The 19,079-nt window shown below is 34.8% G+C and overlaps 1 protein-coding gene across 1 annotated transcript; it reads left to right on the top strand.

Annotated features, from left to right (window-relative positions):
• Window positions 1-2,848: 2,848 nt before the first annotated feature.
• On the top strand, window positions 2,849-17,101 carry LOC116172311 (transmembrane protein 18). Its single transcript, XM_031489511.1, has 4 exons — window positions 2,849-3,070; window positions 13,606-13,723; window positions 13,777-13,925; window positions 16,939-17,101. Exons 1-4 carry the CDS (start codon window positions 3,008-3,010, stop codon window positions 17,053-17,055), a joined length of 447 nt encoding a protein of 148 aa, XP_031345371.1. The 5' UTR covers window positions 2,849-3,007; the 3' UTR covers window positions 17,056-17,101.
• The last annotated feature ends 1,978 nt before the right edge of the window (window positions 17,102-19,079 follow it).

The following is a 19,079-nucleotide window of genomic DNA, read 5'->3' as shown; positions in this document are numbered from 1 at the left end:
AAAATACCGAATATTCACATCTTGTTTTAAATCAAATTTTTTATCGTAACACAACGAAGTTGAGGTAAAGCTTATGTGCTCGTGTTTCCGTCTGTCCGTCCGTCCGTCCGTCCGTCCATCCGTTCCATCGAGATCTCGGCCCCTGGGCCACCTAGAGACTTCGGGTTTTCGCTAATTGATAGCCGTTATGGTCTATATTTTCCCATTTCGATCAGTTTCGTATTTTCCATATTTTGCGCAGACTGCGCAATGCCAACTTTCATATTTATGGAGATATTTCTTTGAAATTTTAACCACAGACGCTTCTAGTTCCGACTCACTTTAGCTGGACACAATTTTATTATATAGGAGGCTAAGCGGGATATCTCGTTTATCCCAATCATAAAAATAAAATCTAAATTAGATAAATGTGTGGTTACAATGTAAATATGCCTGGATAAGTAGGTGCATATTATCACAGATTTATAGTATATTTAAATCTGTGATATTATATTTGAAGATTTGCTAAAGTATCGTAGATACGTGAAACTAAAAGTTTTCAGAAATTATGCTAAGAAAAAAGACGCTTTTGCAATTATAAATTTAATTCGAAAATCTGGAAAATGTATTGGTTAGCGCTGGTTAAAAAAAAGCAAAGGGAATATTGTGTACAACTTTCAAATTATTTCTTTCATTGTAACGTCCTGACTGTAATAGAATCTACCTCGTCTTGAATGACGCCCACTTACAAATGTAATTTTATCCCAATGATAGTGAGGAGTGTTCAGTAGGTCATGTTAATGTGTCTCGTGTTTAGACAATAATCACTCTTTGTATTTATGATATGATTCTAACTCGTACGAAGACGGCTTCGGATGAATCAGTTACGCTCTTAACTTTGAAAGCCCCCTATAAATATTTTTATGGAACTACTTAAACGCGAAACAACTCTTGCATATACGCTGCGCTGGCTATCTAGTGTAGTATCTTTGCTTGTAATGAAATGGTAACGAATAAACAAAGATTGAAGAATTTACCTGCCCAACCATTGTATAAAGTACACAAGTAATTACGCTAATTTACCCAGGTCATCAGTCATTGTGACGAATATGCTTATATAATTAAACATCGATTAGAAAACGCAAATCATTGTCACAACTGCTAATCCTCAATAATTTCACTTTTCCCAGTTTTTCATAAAACGTATATATTTTTTTAAACCCAGTAAAGTTACTTCATAAATTATATTGACCCTATCTGGAAAATAACGCCTGTAAGCGAATAAGTACCTATAATTAGATATCTTTAAAAAATGCACATCCAAATCCCAAACATTTATTAGGTCCACCATGAAAAGTTTAGGGGTTTTTCAAAATTTCATCTAATTCGGGATCAACACAAAATAAATGAGGACTAACGCTTTATACGCAAACTAGATCTCTTTCCGAAAGATGCTACATGGGAATAATCTCAAATTTTTATCACACTAATATTTTAGGCGTGTAAAAAAAACGTCAGAAAAGACGCAAACTTTTAATTCACCCAAAAATAAATCACATTTTCCGTGTGAATTCTATTACCCAGTATATTATGTAATTATAATACGTTCTAATGAATCCGGTTTCTATTTGTAAATGAATCCCGATAAACGCAACAATTCCGCTAATGTAGTCAGGTTTGCCGTATGATGCTACTTGCCTACTGTACATTTATAAATGGCGAATGACGCTACAAGTTTTCGTAAACAATTTCGAAGGAATCGTCTAAAATTTTTTGTAATTTATTTGAAAGTTTGATTGATGACTCTATGGTTTGCTAATTTTTTTTCTGAGTATGCTACAGGGAGATTTTTAAAATAATTTGTGTTGACGCCATTTTACCTATAAAAGTTCACTTTTTATTGACAGTGCTCTAAAAAATTGTTTTTTCTTAAATATTAAAATTTTGTTCTGTAGCATACTTTTTAAATGTATAATTTACACGAAAAAAATTAGCCCCGTCTTTTATCTCATGTTTTACAGAATTGAGACGAAAATAAATCGCACTATTTTCGCATAAATGTTGTACTACTGGATTACACCCTTAATGGTGGCCTTGAGTTGGCCGGGTGCCTAGGGTACGCTCGGGCCCCGGAATATTTGTCCTTGTTTATCCTTCGCATCGGTATGGGCGGCCCCTCGTAATCTCAATCAACGTGCCCACAATTTGCACAATAAAAATAATGCACATTTCAACACTTTCCGTGATATTTTTAGACTTAAAAACTCAACAATCGACTACTTATGTATGAGTGGTAGAGCGTTGTGCTACATAGCCGGAGGTCGGGTGTTCGAACCTGGGCTGAGGTAAGAATTTTTCATTTGTGACAGAGATGGGAATTTCCTTAGATTAGTTTCGAGCATTCTGCCAACTACTCCGAATTAGGTTTTCCTGTAGCTTTCCTAATACGTAACCTTCAGCAGGGGCACTGCTCAAGAGCATTTCTGTAACTGGGGGCAAGCCTGTTGAGGGCTCGGAACGAGAAAGGGATAATAAATAAACAATTTGCAGTGTTTTTTTTTTATTTGACAGAGTTTCTGTTTGTGGCTTTAATTATTGAAACGCACTATAAATGAGGGGAAACATAAATATACCAAAATCCTCTCTTTCCTAATCTAAGCCTAAGCCAAAATGCAAAGATCAAAATGTAACATGTATCGTCCTCTACTGAATGTCTTAGTAAATATAACTCAAGTAATATAGAGAAATTGTTCGTAATGAAAGCACTCTGTAACTTTTTCGTATTGTGCCGCAATAGATGGCAGCAATAATTCTAAAAACATTTATTTTTCTATTTCCATCAAAGAAACCTGCAAGTATTACTTCAGAATTACCGAATAACCTCATTCATTCGCAAATTATCAGTAGTTGGGAGTTTATTTTGAAGGAGTTCGTGCGATAATATCGAAAGTAAATAAAAGTGAGAGTGTTTTTTATAGTGAATAAGTGGAACTGTTACACACAATTAAGGCCATATGAAACAGTCGAGATGATTGACCAGAATTTTGTAGAAGTTAATCAAATAAACAGCTTCCTCGCATTCATATGGAGTGTATGTATTATTAGATGATATTTTTTTAGTTTATTTTTAATTGTCTTAAATTGATAAATGAAATAATCGAAGAACTTTGAAGCATAAAACTAGACTAGACAGGACGTGCGAAGGTTTATCCATCAAGGCAAACGACTTTGTTTACTTACGAGTTTATTGTTTATTCTAATATATACCCTACTTATGATATGTACTTGCATTGGGTACTGCCGACGGTACTGCAATTGTTTTGTAATTATGTTTTTGGTATTTATTCCGTGTTATCGTTAATTGATAATATTTATCAATCAACGGTGTTAGGTTAATTATTGAACAATGTTACGTTCGCTTTTGAATTATGTAAACACGAAAGGATAATGGATAATATGCTTCACGTCCACGGGAAAATTTCCAAGACCGCTCTGAGGGTGGTATGTCAGTATGTGGGACACGCATTACTTACCCGAACCCTAAGGAATTTTGAAATGTGAATGTGAAGTATGGGTTCAATTCACTCCATTAGTGATTACTGATTTCACTAATCTGACATTTTTGTTAGGGTGCCTAAATATTATAATTTATATACAATTATACCATAATACATTAATACAGGGTGTACCTACCACGACGAAATCACTTAGTTTTAACGATTTTTTCCACTCAATTTTTAATGTTTTCCCCGAGGTTTTCCCTGTGTTTATTTCTCGATTTATTTATAATCAAAGTATCACCACAGTCCACTAACCTCATAAAACGAAACTAGTGCCAATTAAACAATAAGTGTTCGCATTTAGAATCAATTGGCAATTCAGATTCGAACTGCAATACTGCAAACATCATTTTTGACGTAAAAATCTCCCTCTTGTAACCCCCTGCGGCCGCCCATGGTTATTGTACTTAAGTACTTACAAGTTGTTGCATATTAAAATCCGCCCCCTTGGATGTCCTGATGGGAAAGAATTTATTTTGCATAGTGATCAAATTACCCGACTTTTTGCTTAAAAAATCGTATGGAAGATGATACTTTTTTCACGATTTTTAGTATGCGTTTCCATGGCGTTTAGTCTTATCCTTGGTCTTATCTATGAACCATAGCATCAATTTCTGCTCGAATTTTGTTTGACAGTAAATGGCGTATGTCAATGATATTATTGATATGATAAAAACGAGGATAAAAATATTTTTAAAAAAACAAAAGACAGAAGCTATTTACCGAGCTATTTACTCTCGTATTTACCTATAGGTACTCGCATTTTATCGAGCATTTTACATTAAATTACGAGTTAAATTATGTTTTTTTTTCTGTGCTACATCGTTTTCTAACCCGTTTTCTAATTAAAGTAAAAAGTATAAAGTAAAAACCGAGGTAAAAACACACATTTTTTAATGCCACTGAACTCAAAATTGTTTGTAAAAAGGGTAAGGCAAAAATAACTCGGAAATCTTGTAACTCGCCAATATATTTCGAAAAATAAGTGACATTTCTTTGAAAATGCGCTTATTTCTAAAAATATCTCAAAAAAACAAGGAATTCAATTTATTTAGGTATAATTACATTTTACATTAGGTTAAATTTTTCCGAGATTTTTCCTATATTGCAAGACTCGTCGGCGGTTGCGGAAAGATTTCTACTTCGATTGTGAACGGATATCTGACAAGATTGCGAGAAGTGATGTCCCCATCGGGTCGGGTACACCTATCATTTTGTGCTATTTTTTAAAGATTGACCGATACGGTATTTTTGACCGATACCGATATCGGCCGATATTGCAATGGCGATACCGATAAAATACTTAAATAACAAGAATCAATTGTGCACAAGTCTTGTACAGATAAAGCCCATTTTGCCTTTGTGAGTACTCTTCTCCGACAGACATTCGCACCTCAATTGGCACTTAAAGTTTTGACATCACCAATGGATGTCTCTTTCAGACATTCCAATCTGCCTTTGTGAGTACCCTCTTCGGACACTTTGTTCTCCAGATACATTTGATACTTTCTGAAATTCAATTGAGGAATCTTAAATACATTTAACCTGTTCTGAAATTAAATTGATTTATCTGAAATTAAACTCTTTAAGTACTCTCGGGGTAATGCAGGACACAATTCTTTTGAAAGTTTTATCAATTTATGATCGCCTCGATGATTGCAGTATGTATGTATCTTATATAATTAATTACGTTTACCCAGTTATGCGAAATTGTACAATTATTCATCTTATGCATCTAGGTCATGGCATTTAGAGAAACGGGTTTTATGTAGCCAATATGAAATCTGATAGGAGATTGTTGTGTCAGTTACAATTCTTTTTCTTTTTCACGATTTTTTCGTCATTCACTTTACTGAACGTCACTCAAAAATTATGCACCTGGGGGACAAAACGCTCATGCCGCTCACAGCGCGGAAACATCACGTCTTTCGCATTGTGGCATACTTTGTAAAAGATTCGCTAAGGTTCTAAGAAGTTTTAAATTTTGAACAATTTCACAATTTCTAATAGACTCATAAAACGAGTCATAATAAAGCTCGTGTTTAACATACACTCGTGTCTAGAGTGTCGTTTATAAAACGTATACATAATATCTCGCATAATATACTATTAACAGTTCTTAAAGATTATTTCGAGATTATTTAAATCAAATTTATAAAACCTTTATCTTAAAGACCAATTCTCATAGAATGGAGACTCCCAAAAGTCTTTGAAAATAACGGAGATATCACCGAAAAACTGAAAAGGTCAAATTTGGTTTTCATTTTTCCTAGTTTAAATGCTCGAAAATGGTCGGTTCCCGTTAGCACCTTCTATGGGCACTTTCTTTCGGAGTTTCGGTGCTAATTATTTTAAAAAAAGCTTGCCAAGTGACAATGGAGTTCCGGCCTTGATTTATTTGCCAAGGCTAAATGTTGTGCTCTTCCGTCTCAGATGTGACATCATTTTTCATATTGATTGATTACTTGCCTCTGGTCGATATTAAAATAGCATAACAATGAAACATAATCGAGAACATAATAATGTGGGTGATTGCTGATAAGCTGGGTCGACGGCCATTGTCAGCATTGCATTGAATTCGAAAGCGGTTGCATGCTTGAGTATGAATGTACAAATGTTTAATTCATTTTTGTTGACTGTAGTCACAAAACAATTTGGTTTGCATCGTGAATATGGTCCTTTACGGCGAACCTCGCGGCGAACTATTCCTTTTTGACCCATACCTCGGCCCATTCTTGATCGTTCTCCCTTCTTGGGCGTTGCCCGTTTGTTTGGCCATTTATTTCTAGATTAAGCAGGCGCCTACACTTAAGTTGTTTGTTTCAGTCTCGGTTTCAGTTTATATCTGAAGTAACCAGACATTATCAGTAGGTAATTTTAGATTAGGTACCTACGTCATATTTGGATTTACCTACTATTTGCGATTATGAAATCCTCGATGAAATCCATTCGCAAAATTCTTCCCATTGCTTTAACTTTCAAGAAAATAACCATCAACACAACGAGTAGGTAAATACTTAATTAAATAATTCTAAAAATGAGGGTGGAACAAAATTAGGTTAGTTAACACCAGGGACTAACAAAACAAGATCTTTGCGTGCTATCTAGGCGGTAGAATTTTTTATCTTTCAGTGAGGGTCTTTAAAGATACATCCTCCGGATCGAAAGGAAGTACCCTCGGAAGTACCATTCCAATCACCCCACTATTTAGTAATTTTTAAAATTTTAATGTCGTCTCCATAGTCTGGTTAATGTGTTATCTTCTTAGATATGTAATCTACACAAAATGAGCTAACCACAATAATATATTCGGATACTGTGACAAACTTCCGGAAGTTTGCAATATGGCATAGCAAACAACACATGTTTACTGTACATACTTACCAAGATGCTACCCTCGATGCTACCTCACTCTGTATTTTACCCTCGGTTTTACCTAAAGTGTCAATCGATAACAATAATACAGGGTGTCCCAATTTTGCCCCATCCTTATAACATAAGTTTCAAAACAATTTCAGCAAGTTTACCTTACAAAATGCACAATGATTATTATTCTCGTTATTAATTATCATTTAGCAGGAAAATCCCTACAATTTGAAACCACGGGGTGAAAAACTGCACTCGATTTCCAACAATCCAATGTTCCATTCATCTGCTACGATTTTGATCCAAACTTCTTACGGATATGGTTGATTCCTGTAATTGTTTACCTTTACCTTAAATGTTTTATTAGGTTTGTATATTTTTTCTCAAATGAGAAGGGGGTTCTGTAACGGGACAATATTAGGATTGAATTTTTGTTTCGATGGGTTATTTTAGTTTGTAAATATTTTTTGTTTATTTATTAAGTCGAAAAGTCGAATGTTACAGGATCATCATTTGGGACGTTTTAATTGCGTATTAGGGTTAGGTAGCGCAAACTTGGCGCTTAATAAGTCTAGGTTTATTAGAAATAAGGTAATTAAATTAAAAATTCCATTGTAAAATTAAGCGAATTGTCAGTTACACGGTATGTTCACAATTAAACTTCCATTGCCAACTACCTATGACGCTGAATTTTTGAATCTATCGAAATTAATTATCTTAAACTTGTTTTTAATTTTTAGACCAATTTCTTGAGGAGCAGGTTAACCGTATGGTTTCGAGGTCCAAGAATTAAACATTGATTTGCCCCTATATTATCAACATTGATTCTGTTTATCTCTGTTGTATGTAATTGTTCTTTGAAGCCTCGTTTGAAGCTATGATGGTTGACATTTATGGGATATTTTCATAAAATCTATGATCGTGAAAGGGTTCATTTAACATTATCAATTAGGTACCTTAACTTACTCACATTACTCATATGAGAAAGATGGTGAAATATTTTGAAAGTCGAGTTCTTCTCCTTCTTTCATCTGTCTACCACCTGTTCTTTTCATCAAGAATGCGATCTCAAAGATTCCGGAGTGCGGAAAAGCCCTTTTGGCATCCTAACGCTATCTCGTAAAGTAGGTATTTATTCGATTTTATCAAAATTGAGATATAATTGAAAAGATTCCGAGTGCAGAAAAGCCCTAACGCTATATTCATAAACTATTCATTTCCACTAGAAACCCTAGTGTTATTCGGCAATCGGGCTTTATGTCAAAGCGAGTGTCAAAGTATGTTGCACAATTTTGATGATGTATTGCTCATTCGTATTTTTCTATCTAGGTACATAACCTATTCGATGTTGCAAAAATTCTTTATTGTTTCATTAATGGGGACGAATTTCCAGTGCTGAGATCTCGTCGCTCACACGGACGGACACCCGGACAAAACGTTTGTGATAGCTAATTTTCATTTATAACTCAATTACTACCGGACGAGCTACCGGATATAGGCATATAGAATCTTCATAAAAGTGGCCCGAAGTGGCCCTAAAATTTAAATCTACATTTCTGGCATCCTCAATAGCGAGCTCAATAGTAAGTAGTAGTAATTTCAAATTTGCTAACTTTAAAAAATCTCAGCAGCTCTGGAAACTTTCGGCGGTCACTCAAAAATTTCTTTAGCCTTTAAATATTCGATTATAAAAAGACCACTTATCTTGCACAGTTTAAAGAGATATAAATTTTTGAATGGACCCCTGATCCCTGCATCTTCATATGTCAGAAACCATGAAAGATAGATACTGGTGTAGTTTGATTCTATTATATGTTTGCAAAGGCTTTACCTCTAATTTACACCTTTTATATTTTTCTAAATACTGTCTATATCCAGGTCTATTTGCACCAACGTTTCCATAGCATGTAACGGATAATAAATAAAAGAAGTGAATGAAGCACAGACCGGGTACTTTCTTAAAATGCTTCGTGTAGAGAACTAGGTATTATACTTTGTAAAATATCAAAGAAAGGTATCATTTTTCAAAACAATGAATATACCTGGTCAATCATCAAGGTGTTAATATTTATGATTATTGTTCGCAAAACATGTACTTACTTAAAAACCACATGCATTTTTTTAAATAATTTACTAGGTTGTCTAATAGACAATGGACAAAGTCCTCACATTATTCGTCTTTTCTATCACCTATATGAGTAAAAAGAACTTGTCTCAAAAATTATACTATCAGAGCAAACTAGTCGTGCAGAACCAATTATCAACAGTTTTGGCCGAGATTTTGGCTTGCGCACGTGATTACTTATAATGTAGTTGCTGGCTAAAAATAGCATAACAATAAAACGCACGAGGAAACATAAATAATACCTACTTTAGGTTGCTGATAAGGTGGATCGACGGCAGTTATCGGCATTGCATTGTATCTGAATCCGATCACCGGCGTTGCTATAAATGCGAAGGGTAGCTACTCCATGCTTTTGCAGTGACCGTAATACAATTTAAAGGTATGTGCACATGGTCTTTGCCATAGAACAAATATCTTGGCTCATACTCAAAATTGACCCTTCTCCCTTTTTGGGTGTTAACAGTTTATTTCGCCACTAGCCATTGATTTCTAAAATATGTTGTTTCATTTTACATCTGAGGGTATTTGTATGATTTCGTAATTTGGCATTATCAGTATGTAATTTTAGATTACGTTTTATCTGGGTCAGGTAGTACCAAGGGTAGTACCTACATACTATTCGCAATTAGCACACTTTAAATGAAATCCGAGATGAAATCCATTCGCATAACATTCTTTCGATTGGTTTAGATTCTTTAAAATACCCAAATACCCAAACATTAATCTAAAAATCGCACTATAGTCCAAAATTTCGTACTAAACGATGTCTGACACACGTCTAGGGTAACTGACAAGAGAAGTAAGCTTACATAAACCCTCGCATAAACCGAATTCACTTGCAAACTTTTTGTTAAGTTCTGGGGAACCCCACATTCTTGAAGAAAAGTGAAACAAAGGATTCAGGGACTTTAAATTTTAATGACATGCTATGTGCGCTGGCCATCGAGTTGATAGAACTTTTTGCATTACTAACACGTGTCATTGTTAGTGAGTTCCTTTGCAAATGGATCCTCCGTACACGGGTCTCTATTTAAATATGTGAAATTTGGTGATTTGTTAATTTAAAAAAAACTGGTATCTCCATAGTCTCGTGAATGTGTTATCTTCTTAGTAATCTACACAAAATGGGCTAACCACAATAATAGATTCAGATACAGTAAGATACTTCCTGGACTTGTTTGCTTACTCTACTGGTCTAAATCCGACCCGCGTAGTGTCGATGCAGAGTACCTACGCCGATTACTCATAAACTCGCTCATAGATAATGTTTTGGAAATTTATGTTCGAAAACAAGTTATATTGGCCCTCAAAGGATAGGAACATCGGAAGACAATGAACGCCAGGAGAAGAAGCTATCACTAGAAAGCAGAGTTCCCTCTAAGGCAGAATACCAGTGGCGAAGCTGTGGCCGTACCCGTTCGGGTCGGATAACACCCAGTTAGCCGCCCCCCCACAACCCCCCCAATCCACAAACTCCACCACATTGTTTGGCATATGTCGCGGCCCAGCGCGATGGCAACAAAGTAGTGGTGAAACGTCCCTGATAGTGCCTACCAGGGACGCATCCTCACGACAGTTGACTAAATCCTGGGAGAGGCGGCGACGCCAGGCATATGTCAAAGTTTCAAGTTTCAAAACAAGTTATATTGGCCCTTTTAAATCATTACTTTCCATCTTCTCAGGTGCAGACGCCATTGCCTACTTTGGTTTTGGTTTCCATCATTTAGGTTGGAGAACAATGGCCGATTGATTCAGGAAATCAAATACCTACGTGTTAATTTGTGGATTCGGCCATTAAGATCATTTATTTAATTAGAATAGCGGAAAATACTCGTTAAATGTAACATATTACTTTAATTAGTTTTGTTTCGGTATTACAAATGATTAAGATTTCTTCACTTTTGTCACGATCAGCGACAACGGTAGCCTAGATTGTTCTAGAGTGTAGACTGTGGTGTTAATTAATATATTCTCTTTGTACTTAATCGTCAACAATTTGTAGCGTTTAACGTCTTTAAGTCGTCTACATTTGTTGCATCATTAGGAGGTCCTCAGGGATCCAATTTAGGTCCGCTTCTATTTCTTCTTTTTATTAATGACATGTCAGATTGTCTTTCCACGAATTATCTTCTTTTTGCAGGAAACCTAAGATATATACACAAATTTCGAATGACTCCGTAAGTATGGTGCTCATTGGGACTACAATACTTACTTCAATAATTAGCCTCTTAATTAAAAAGAAAATCTTTATACATTTGTATGAGTTAAAACATCTATTTTAACATAACAGTCTTTCATTGCAGACCGAGTTGCAGGCCAATGATTAGGATGCATTTGATTTGATTGCGAGAGGCAATAATGATTTCCGATTCAGGTCAGCTATTCTGATGAGATTTTGAAAATCATTTTGTTAAAATTGTAAATAAAAGTTCAAGCTCCGCATTTAAAGCGTAACAATCGGCAGTTCTAATGTGACCCCAAGTGCCTTTAAATTATCGTGCAAAAAGTTGATGATTGTGTCCAATGCTCCAAAGTGAGATCCAAATAATTCTTTTAGCGCGTCTCAAGCTGGATCCGCTATCGCTCTAGAGTCGACGGTAGAGGGTAGAATGCCGAAGCGACTGTACACCTGCCCATGCACGGTTCTACCCTTTTCAGCTCTTCTTTTATGTCTAAGAATATGTGTACCAAATTTGGTTCTAATCGGTTCAGTACTTAGTGTCGCCGGAAATAACAGCACAGACAGACAGACCGACATCATCGGTTTTTTTAATTTAGATTCCTGGGGCTTCAAAACCTGCATTCCCGTCAAAAAAGTGGAGAGGGGGCCTTTTTACCCCAATGCATTACCTCGTACTAACGTGCGGGTGTTAAAAAATACCTACGTCAACTGAATTGGCGAGTGCTATACCACAGATTTAAATATTTAAATCTGTGGCTATACTTTTCTGTCCCTGAACCACCTTTTGATTATTTGATGTCAGGCACTTTCCTAAAGCGACTATTGCTACTATACATACGGTGTGCCCCCACGGATTGAGTGCATATAAGGCGAGATATAAGGTGTAAGTATATGACAAATTTTTCTAGTTGGATCTTCATGTTCTAAGGATCGTTTCTGCTTTATCAGATATAACGAAAGTGTATTACAAAAAGTATTCTGTCCCAAATTAAATTACAAATTAAAGTAGTTTCTGTTCGTATTGAAAGGAAATCAATCGGTGACGTAAGAATTAATTATTCTGTTACACGTGTTTATTTTGTATGGCCACCTTTGAATGTACGCGGAAACACGACTTTTAATCGGGCTCATATATTCATTAGCACTGATCCTTGAACTCGTAGAGATCTATTTGCGGAGGGTTGTCTTTTTTGGTTCTTGAGTTAGACGTGGAACAGACAGCAGGAAAATACCATCACACGTTTAACGACTGGGGTTTTGCAAAGGAAAATCGTGACGAGTGGCATATTTTTACGTCTGTTTTTATGAGTAGGTACAACATCGGCCTTTGTTTCCGTAAACCCATATAATTAAATATGATCTAATTACGATTTAATCGTCAATACTTGGCACCGAGCTTGGCACCCTTACGGCCCGGATCATCACCCAATTTATTAATTTCTGTTCTGTTTGTATTGCATTATACACATATGACCTGTTTGAAGAGACGTTCCAATTTTAAAAATAGAATGTTTATTCAATGAGTCCATTTCAGCTTAGATAGCTTCTGTTTTGTACGACTTCGGGATATACCTAACGTTGACTCGCACGGTTACACTTCGGGATACCCTAATTTTCATTTTTGCTTATTTTGCGTAAATAAAACTTGGGTGAATTCAAATTTGTAAGTTTTGAAAATGTGAAAACTTACTTTTTTTAAACGGAAACCTCTATTTTTCTGTTCACTAATGGAATGGCACTGGAAACGTTCCAGTATAGGTAGGTATCTAAAATCTCGTCTAAAATGAAAAGTTTTTGTAGAAAGTGACGAAACAAAAATTGTACAACCGTTGGCGTTCTCACATTTTTAATTATTAGGTTGTAGGCTTTTTATTTAAGAAAACTATCAAGAAACAGTTGCTATTGATAGTGTGGATGATTGGTAAATGTTGCAATATCTTGACAAATTTTCGTGTCTCGCCCTTTCTAAAAAAACAGAGAAAAAAACCATTCCTTTAAGATATAGAGATACAATATTAAAGTACATACCCCTATTTTGGAGTGTAGAATCTATTGGTAAACAAACAAATGTGGGCTTCCATTTACAAAAATGGGCTTTTTTTAACTTCCCATATAATAATCGATTCAGCCCGTTGTTAAATACCCTGTATTTATGAACCGAATACCGAATAAATGATAAATAAGTAAATATATAAAATAAATGAATTAATCTCGGAATTAATACTTATGAATACCTACCTTATATTTGCTCCACATTTCGTTATTAACTTGAGCACCAACTTTTCCAAAAAACTATTTAATTTCTTTACAAGAGGGTGAAATTCATATTGAAAATATGTATAGGTTATTTCGTTAATAAAAAGCACAATTGACTACATTTACTATTATTTCAGATTGACTGGCGAGATCCTTGGTTAATTGGTCTTTGCATTTTCCACGTATCCGTAACGCTCATGGCCATTTCGACGAGGAATTATGGAAACTTTCAGGCGATACTATTCTTCTGTTTAAGTGGGTAAGAGTGTTGTTTCGGGCGCACTACTACGTTTTTCTATTTTTTTCAGTATTATTGGTATATTTTTCTGAGAATATAAATCAGTTAGCCTCAACAAATTGGAAAATATTCTCAAGGCAACAGTATTTCGACAGCCGAGGGTTATTTATATCGGTTGTTTTCTCTGTTCCCATACTACTAAATTGTATGATAATGATGGTAAGTGCACCCATTAAACTTTTGTTATGTTGTTCGTCTGAAGGTCAACCGAGAGGTCAACAGAGTTGATGGTTCTTAGGTGTGTAGTCACCTTTACTGAAAATATCGACAGCAATTGAATTAGGTACAAGTAATTGTTGCCAGTGGAACAAAACTATTAAGGTTAATGACCATGATAGGAAATGATAAGCAGGGTTATCAGTAGATTATTGCGTGTCTGTATTGGATTTATTTAAATTTTAAGCTTGGAAACAGTTGTCTACTATACAGGGTTTTGTTTGTTGTTCTAGATTAAATTAATGCGCAGTAGTCACAATTTCGATGAGATGTGTTTCGTACTTTGGGAGTGAACTGTTTTCAGTTTTTCAAAATCGGAATAATTTCAAATTTTGAAACTTTTGGTACCTATTTTTCGGATCTAATGTCTCTGATCTTTGGCTTACGTCTTATCTTAGAGAGTCTGCACTTAGAATTATATATCAAAATCGTAAAGTGAATTAATCCGGCACTGACCTTTAAGCTGATTAAGAAAACAAAATCCGAAAAATGGAGTTTTGGGCTTATACTCGTACCATGGAATTCATTCATGTTTAGTTAGATATTAGCTTGGCAGTTGCACTATACAGGGTGAGTTTTTTTCACTTTCACTGTGAAGATCTCCTAAACCATAAGAGATACCTGCTCTTTTAAATGCGTTATTTAGAATTTTATGCTGATTAATTTTCCCTTTCAAAGTTTCTTGTAGCTCTACAAATAGCAAAAAATGTCATTTTTGAAAATGCACTGGCGTTCGTTTATTTTCAAAGATATCATAAAATAATTTTAACAAAGCACTCAAATATTGATTTTTTCTCAGCTTTCTGTTGGTGCTAAAATAAAATGTTTATGATTTGTGGATTTCTAGTAAACCATACGTTGATGTGATTATTTCTTCTGGACGCCACATTTCCATGGCCATTTACGTCACTCGATAAAGAGAAATATACTACAAAATCGGCGCACTAAACTCAAAGACTTGATTATACACTTGTATCTTAATATACTATTAACAAAGCCCTATTGATTTTTTCTCAGCTTTCTGTTGGTGCTAAAATAAAATGTTTATGATTTGTGGATTTCTAGTAAACCATACGTTGATGTGATTATTTCTTCTGGACGCCACATTACCATTTACGTCACTCGATAAAGAGAAAATTACAAAATCGGCGCTACCAAAATACTTAATATTTCATTTGCAAATTAATCTTGAATTTTTACCTTGAAGTTTACAATGTATTGCTTTATGGCAATAATTCCATGGCCGATTGTGATTGAAACCAAATTTATTCATTCATTTTCTCACATAGTCACCATCAACACCGCCATGGAATTATTACCATAAGACATACATAGTATGTAAATGTCGTCGATTTTGAAACTGTATTGTTAGTGACTATTTTGTTTAAAAAAACTGGTTATTCGGAAATTCACGTTACGCATATTACTATAATAACGAGGGTCTAAAATAAACGGGGGTCGTAAATAACTTTCGTCTGGAAGTTACAAAACATGCCCTCATTCATTATTTCTATCTTAAAATTCCAGTTAAAGTTAAAGATTCTTACTGCATAATTCATAACGAGATTATTAATTAACAAGTGTTTATAAAGTGGATCACTTCATTACCTATCTGTCATAGTTTTTGACATATGTCAATATTTGGAGATGCAAGGGTCCATTCAAAAATTCTTATCCGTTAAACACTTCAAGATAAGTGAGTGCTCTTTTTTTATTATCGAATCCTTAAAGTCTAAGGAATTTTTTTAGTGACTGCCGAAAGTCTTGAATAAGTTTCCATGACTGCTACGATTTTTCAAAGTTAGCAATCAAAAACTGCAGTTTTTCAAATTGCAAATACTATTTCTGATTCCAGAAATGAATATAGATTTAAATTTTAAGGTCACTTTTATTACATTCTGTATAGAGCTATAGTAGTTATTCGTTATGGGCATTTTTTAGAAGCAATCATTTAATTTCGGATGTTCAAATTAATCGTCCAATTGTAGGCATACAGAATGCTAATAAAAGTGGTCCTAAAATTTAAATTTACTTTCATTTGTTGCATCAGAAATACATAGTAGTTGCAATTTGGAAAACTGAAGTTTTTGACACATTTTGATTGCTGACCTTGAAAAATCGCAGCAGCGCTGGACACTTTTTCAAGACTTTCGACGATAGCTCAAAAAATTCCTTAGAGGATTAAATTATAAAAGAGAGCACTACCCTATACCTTAAACGGTTTAAGTGATATAAATTTTTAGAGAAACATTGACATCTCGATTGACATTTATGTCAAAAACTGTGACATACAAAGTACTTAAATCTTAATTAGGTTGAATTCAGATGAATAAAACGCTTTTAGAAGAAAATATGGTATGTTTCTATTTTAAAAAGCTAAGATGGCGACACTTTCGATATTTACGGAAGGAGTTTTTACATGGGTCCAAAGAGCTTAAGACAGAGCTCAAAAGCTCTATGAAACTTGATGAAAGCGATGAAATGTTCTGCAAAGGTCCAATAGATCTTTGAAATTTTGCCTACAAGGTTGTGAAAGCCTCAGTGTGCCTTTTCAAGAGCCTCGCCTCACTTATCAAGCAGTCTTGGGAAAACCCCAAAACACCTTTAGCACTTTCCGTTGTTTTGTTATTAACGATCTTTGAGAATGTTTATAATTTTGTATTGCTGTCTGTCTGTCATGCCAACCTTCTTTTAAGAGCACTCCAAGAGACATTTCCGGAAGCATTTCAACTTTACAGAACTATATCAATATCTAAGTTTATTTACTGCTGATTCCTTATCCCTTATCTTTTACAAGTTAAAGTGTCAAGCTGATAAATAATAATGTTTATTGATTATAATAGCAACAATATGACGATGTAATGCCAGCATTTTTATTTATAACATAGACATAACACCGAAATCGATGATTTTAGCTCTTATCTTATATAAGAAATTAATATTTCTTTTATTTTAGGGCAGCTGGTTATGGCAGTCGAGGCAGTTAATGATAACATTAAAAACAGCGCAATTAAGAGAACGTTTGCGCCAGGAACGACAACAACGAAAGTTAGATAAATTAAAGGAACAATAGCTATTTAAGTCTTTTGTTTATTATTTAATATAAGTGTATACCTTTACCTTTTTGTTGTTGCATTTATAGTACATGTACCTATTTATTGTGTGACGTGCAACATTTCCAATGTTTTTTTAATTTTTATAGATTATATTTTTATAATCAAAACATTTCTTGCTGGATAGGACCTACACTATTTTTGCTGATTAGGACCTACACACTTATCCACTTATATAATGGTAGGTTTACACGCCAGTTTGATCATTGTCTTTCTAAGTAGCTATACAATCAGACGTCCAGTTAGGTAAAGCAGTGGTGATTTCTTTGTATGGGCAGTGTACTTATAGGAACAAAAACAATGTATAGCCTAACATGAACTTTCCAACTGCCGAGATAGTTACATATGTTGCTAATACAGGCTAGTTAAAATAATTAGTTTTACCTAGCTCTATCGAGAGAAAAGTTTCATTTTCCGAATTTCTTTTTTTTAATATTGTACAAAACTCATTAAGGGTCAACGTTATATCTATAAGATGTAACTTGGATGTTAGTGCAAGTTTAGGGTGGACTTAATCGTAGCCTACCGATAGATCTAGCCGTGACATTGATTTAGTGACGTCACAACTGGAGATGGGCCACTGCAACGCGATACTATGTGTTTAAATGCAATTTGATTCGCGTGCGTACTCATTTAACGCGAAAACATTAAGTAATTACTTATTTTGACCCGCAGGATTGTTATATGTTGTTTCCTAATTATAGACACGTGTTATTATGCAAAAATTTTATTAAATACGTACATAAACAACAAATACTCACTGAAAACCGAGCTGAAAACAAATCAAATTTAAACATTCTAATACACACATCTGCCTTTTTTAGCGTAACACAACGAAGTTGAGGTAATGCTTATGTGCTCGTCATTCCGTCGTCTGCCTAGTCTGTTCCATCGAGATCTCGGCCCCTGGACCACCTAGAGACTACAGATTTTCGGTCATTTGTAGTTGCAAAGGTCTATATTTTCCCGTAACTCATCATTTACATCCTTTTCATATATGATGGCTGATTTTCAAAAATGGTGGGATACGTGTCTTCGGCAAGTTTAATCTGGTCTCGTGGAACTGTTAATACTGTATCGTCTTATCTAGTCATCTTGTCTACCCGAATAATGAAAATGTCGGAGAAATGCTTTATACAAACCCTGGAGTAACTAGTAATTTCAAAATTGTCCCGGTGAATACATCTTAACTACTTTTTTTGATCGTCTTCATTTTTCGGAAAACAAAAAACCGTAAGGAACCTTGTCTCTTGAACTATAATTGCTTTTGCAACCAGGGACGCAGCACGTATTTGGCATTTTCTTACTTATTCTGTTCGAATACAGTTAATTTAAGTGTACAACATTAAACTACTTGGAATTAATTACATTAAAAGTCGATATGACGGCCGCCGTCAGTTGTGACGTCAACGCAATAGTGGGGATGAGTGTCACGGCTAGTTCTATCGGTAGGCTACGACTTAATTGAGTTGGTACACGTAAAACTTTAAATAAAGGTAAGGCAAACAAATAGATTTAAGTATCGGTAATAAACACCAATGGCTTTATTGTCCGTCATTTCTCACTGGTGAAACCACCAACAAATTTTAAGCTTCTCACGGGCTAAGTTGCCAAAGTTTCATCAATAAAAAAAATTGTCAATAGCTCACTGCCTCAATTTTACTAAAATGAGTGAGGATGAATTATACTGGCAGGAACAATAGTTTTTGTCTCTGCGGGATTCATCAAGGGTTTTGTGAAAATGTACCTCCGCACCGGATTTAAGAAAATGAATTGACATTGAACACTTATGCAAATAAAAACATAAACCGGCCAGCTTTCTAATAGCGTTTTCGATTGGCAAGACTCGTACTGCACGAGTGTTGCACGAGAAACTGAAGAAATCCATGTGAAAATTGCTCTGAATGGAACATAAATATTCGTAAATATTTGTTGTCATTTGTCCATAACCTCATTTTAGATTTAGGTAATCGACAAATCTTTC

This window comes from Photinus pyralis, unplaced genomic scaffold, assembly GCF_008802855.1.
Source record: "Photinus pyralis isolate 1611_PpyrPB1 unplaced genomic scaffold, Ppyr1.3 Ppyr1.4_LG5, whole genome shotgun sequence".
Taxonomy (NCBI): domain Eukaryota; kingdom Metazoa; phylum Arthropoda; class Insecta; order Coleoptera; family Lampyridae; genus Photinus; species Photinus pyralis.
Note: the sequence above shows the minus strand (reverse complement) of the source record. Positions and strands in the feature narration are given on the sequence as shown.

Bases quoted from the DNA above. Each gene is read 5' to 3' on its own strand.
- LOC116172311 (XM_031489511.1), top strand. From the start codon at position 3,008: ATGATTGACCAGAATTTTGTAGAAGTTAATCAAATAAACAGCTTCCTC. The intron at 13,724-13,776 runs GTGGGTAAGAGT...TATTTTTTTCAG, and splicing joins GATACTATTCTTCTGTTTAA to TATTATTGGTATATTTTTCT. The intron at 13,926-16,938 runs GTAAGTGCACCC...CTTTTATTTTAG, and splicing joins TAAATTGTATGATAATGATG to GGCAGCTGGTTATGGCAGTC.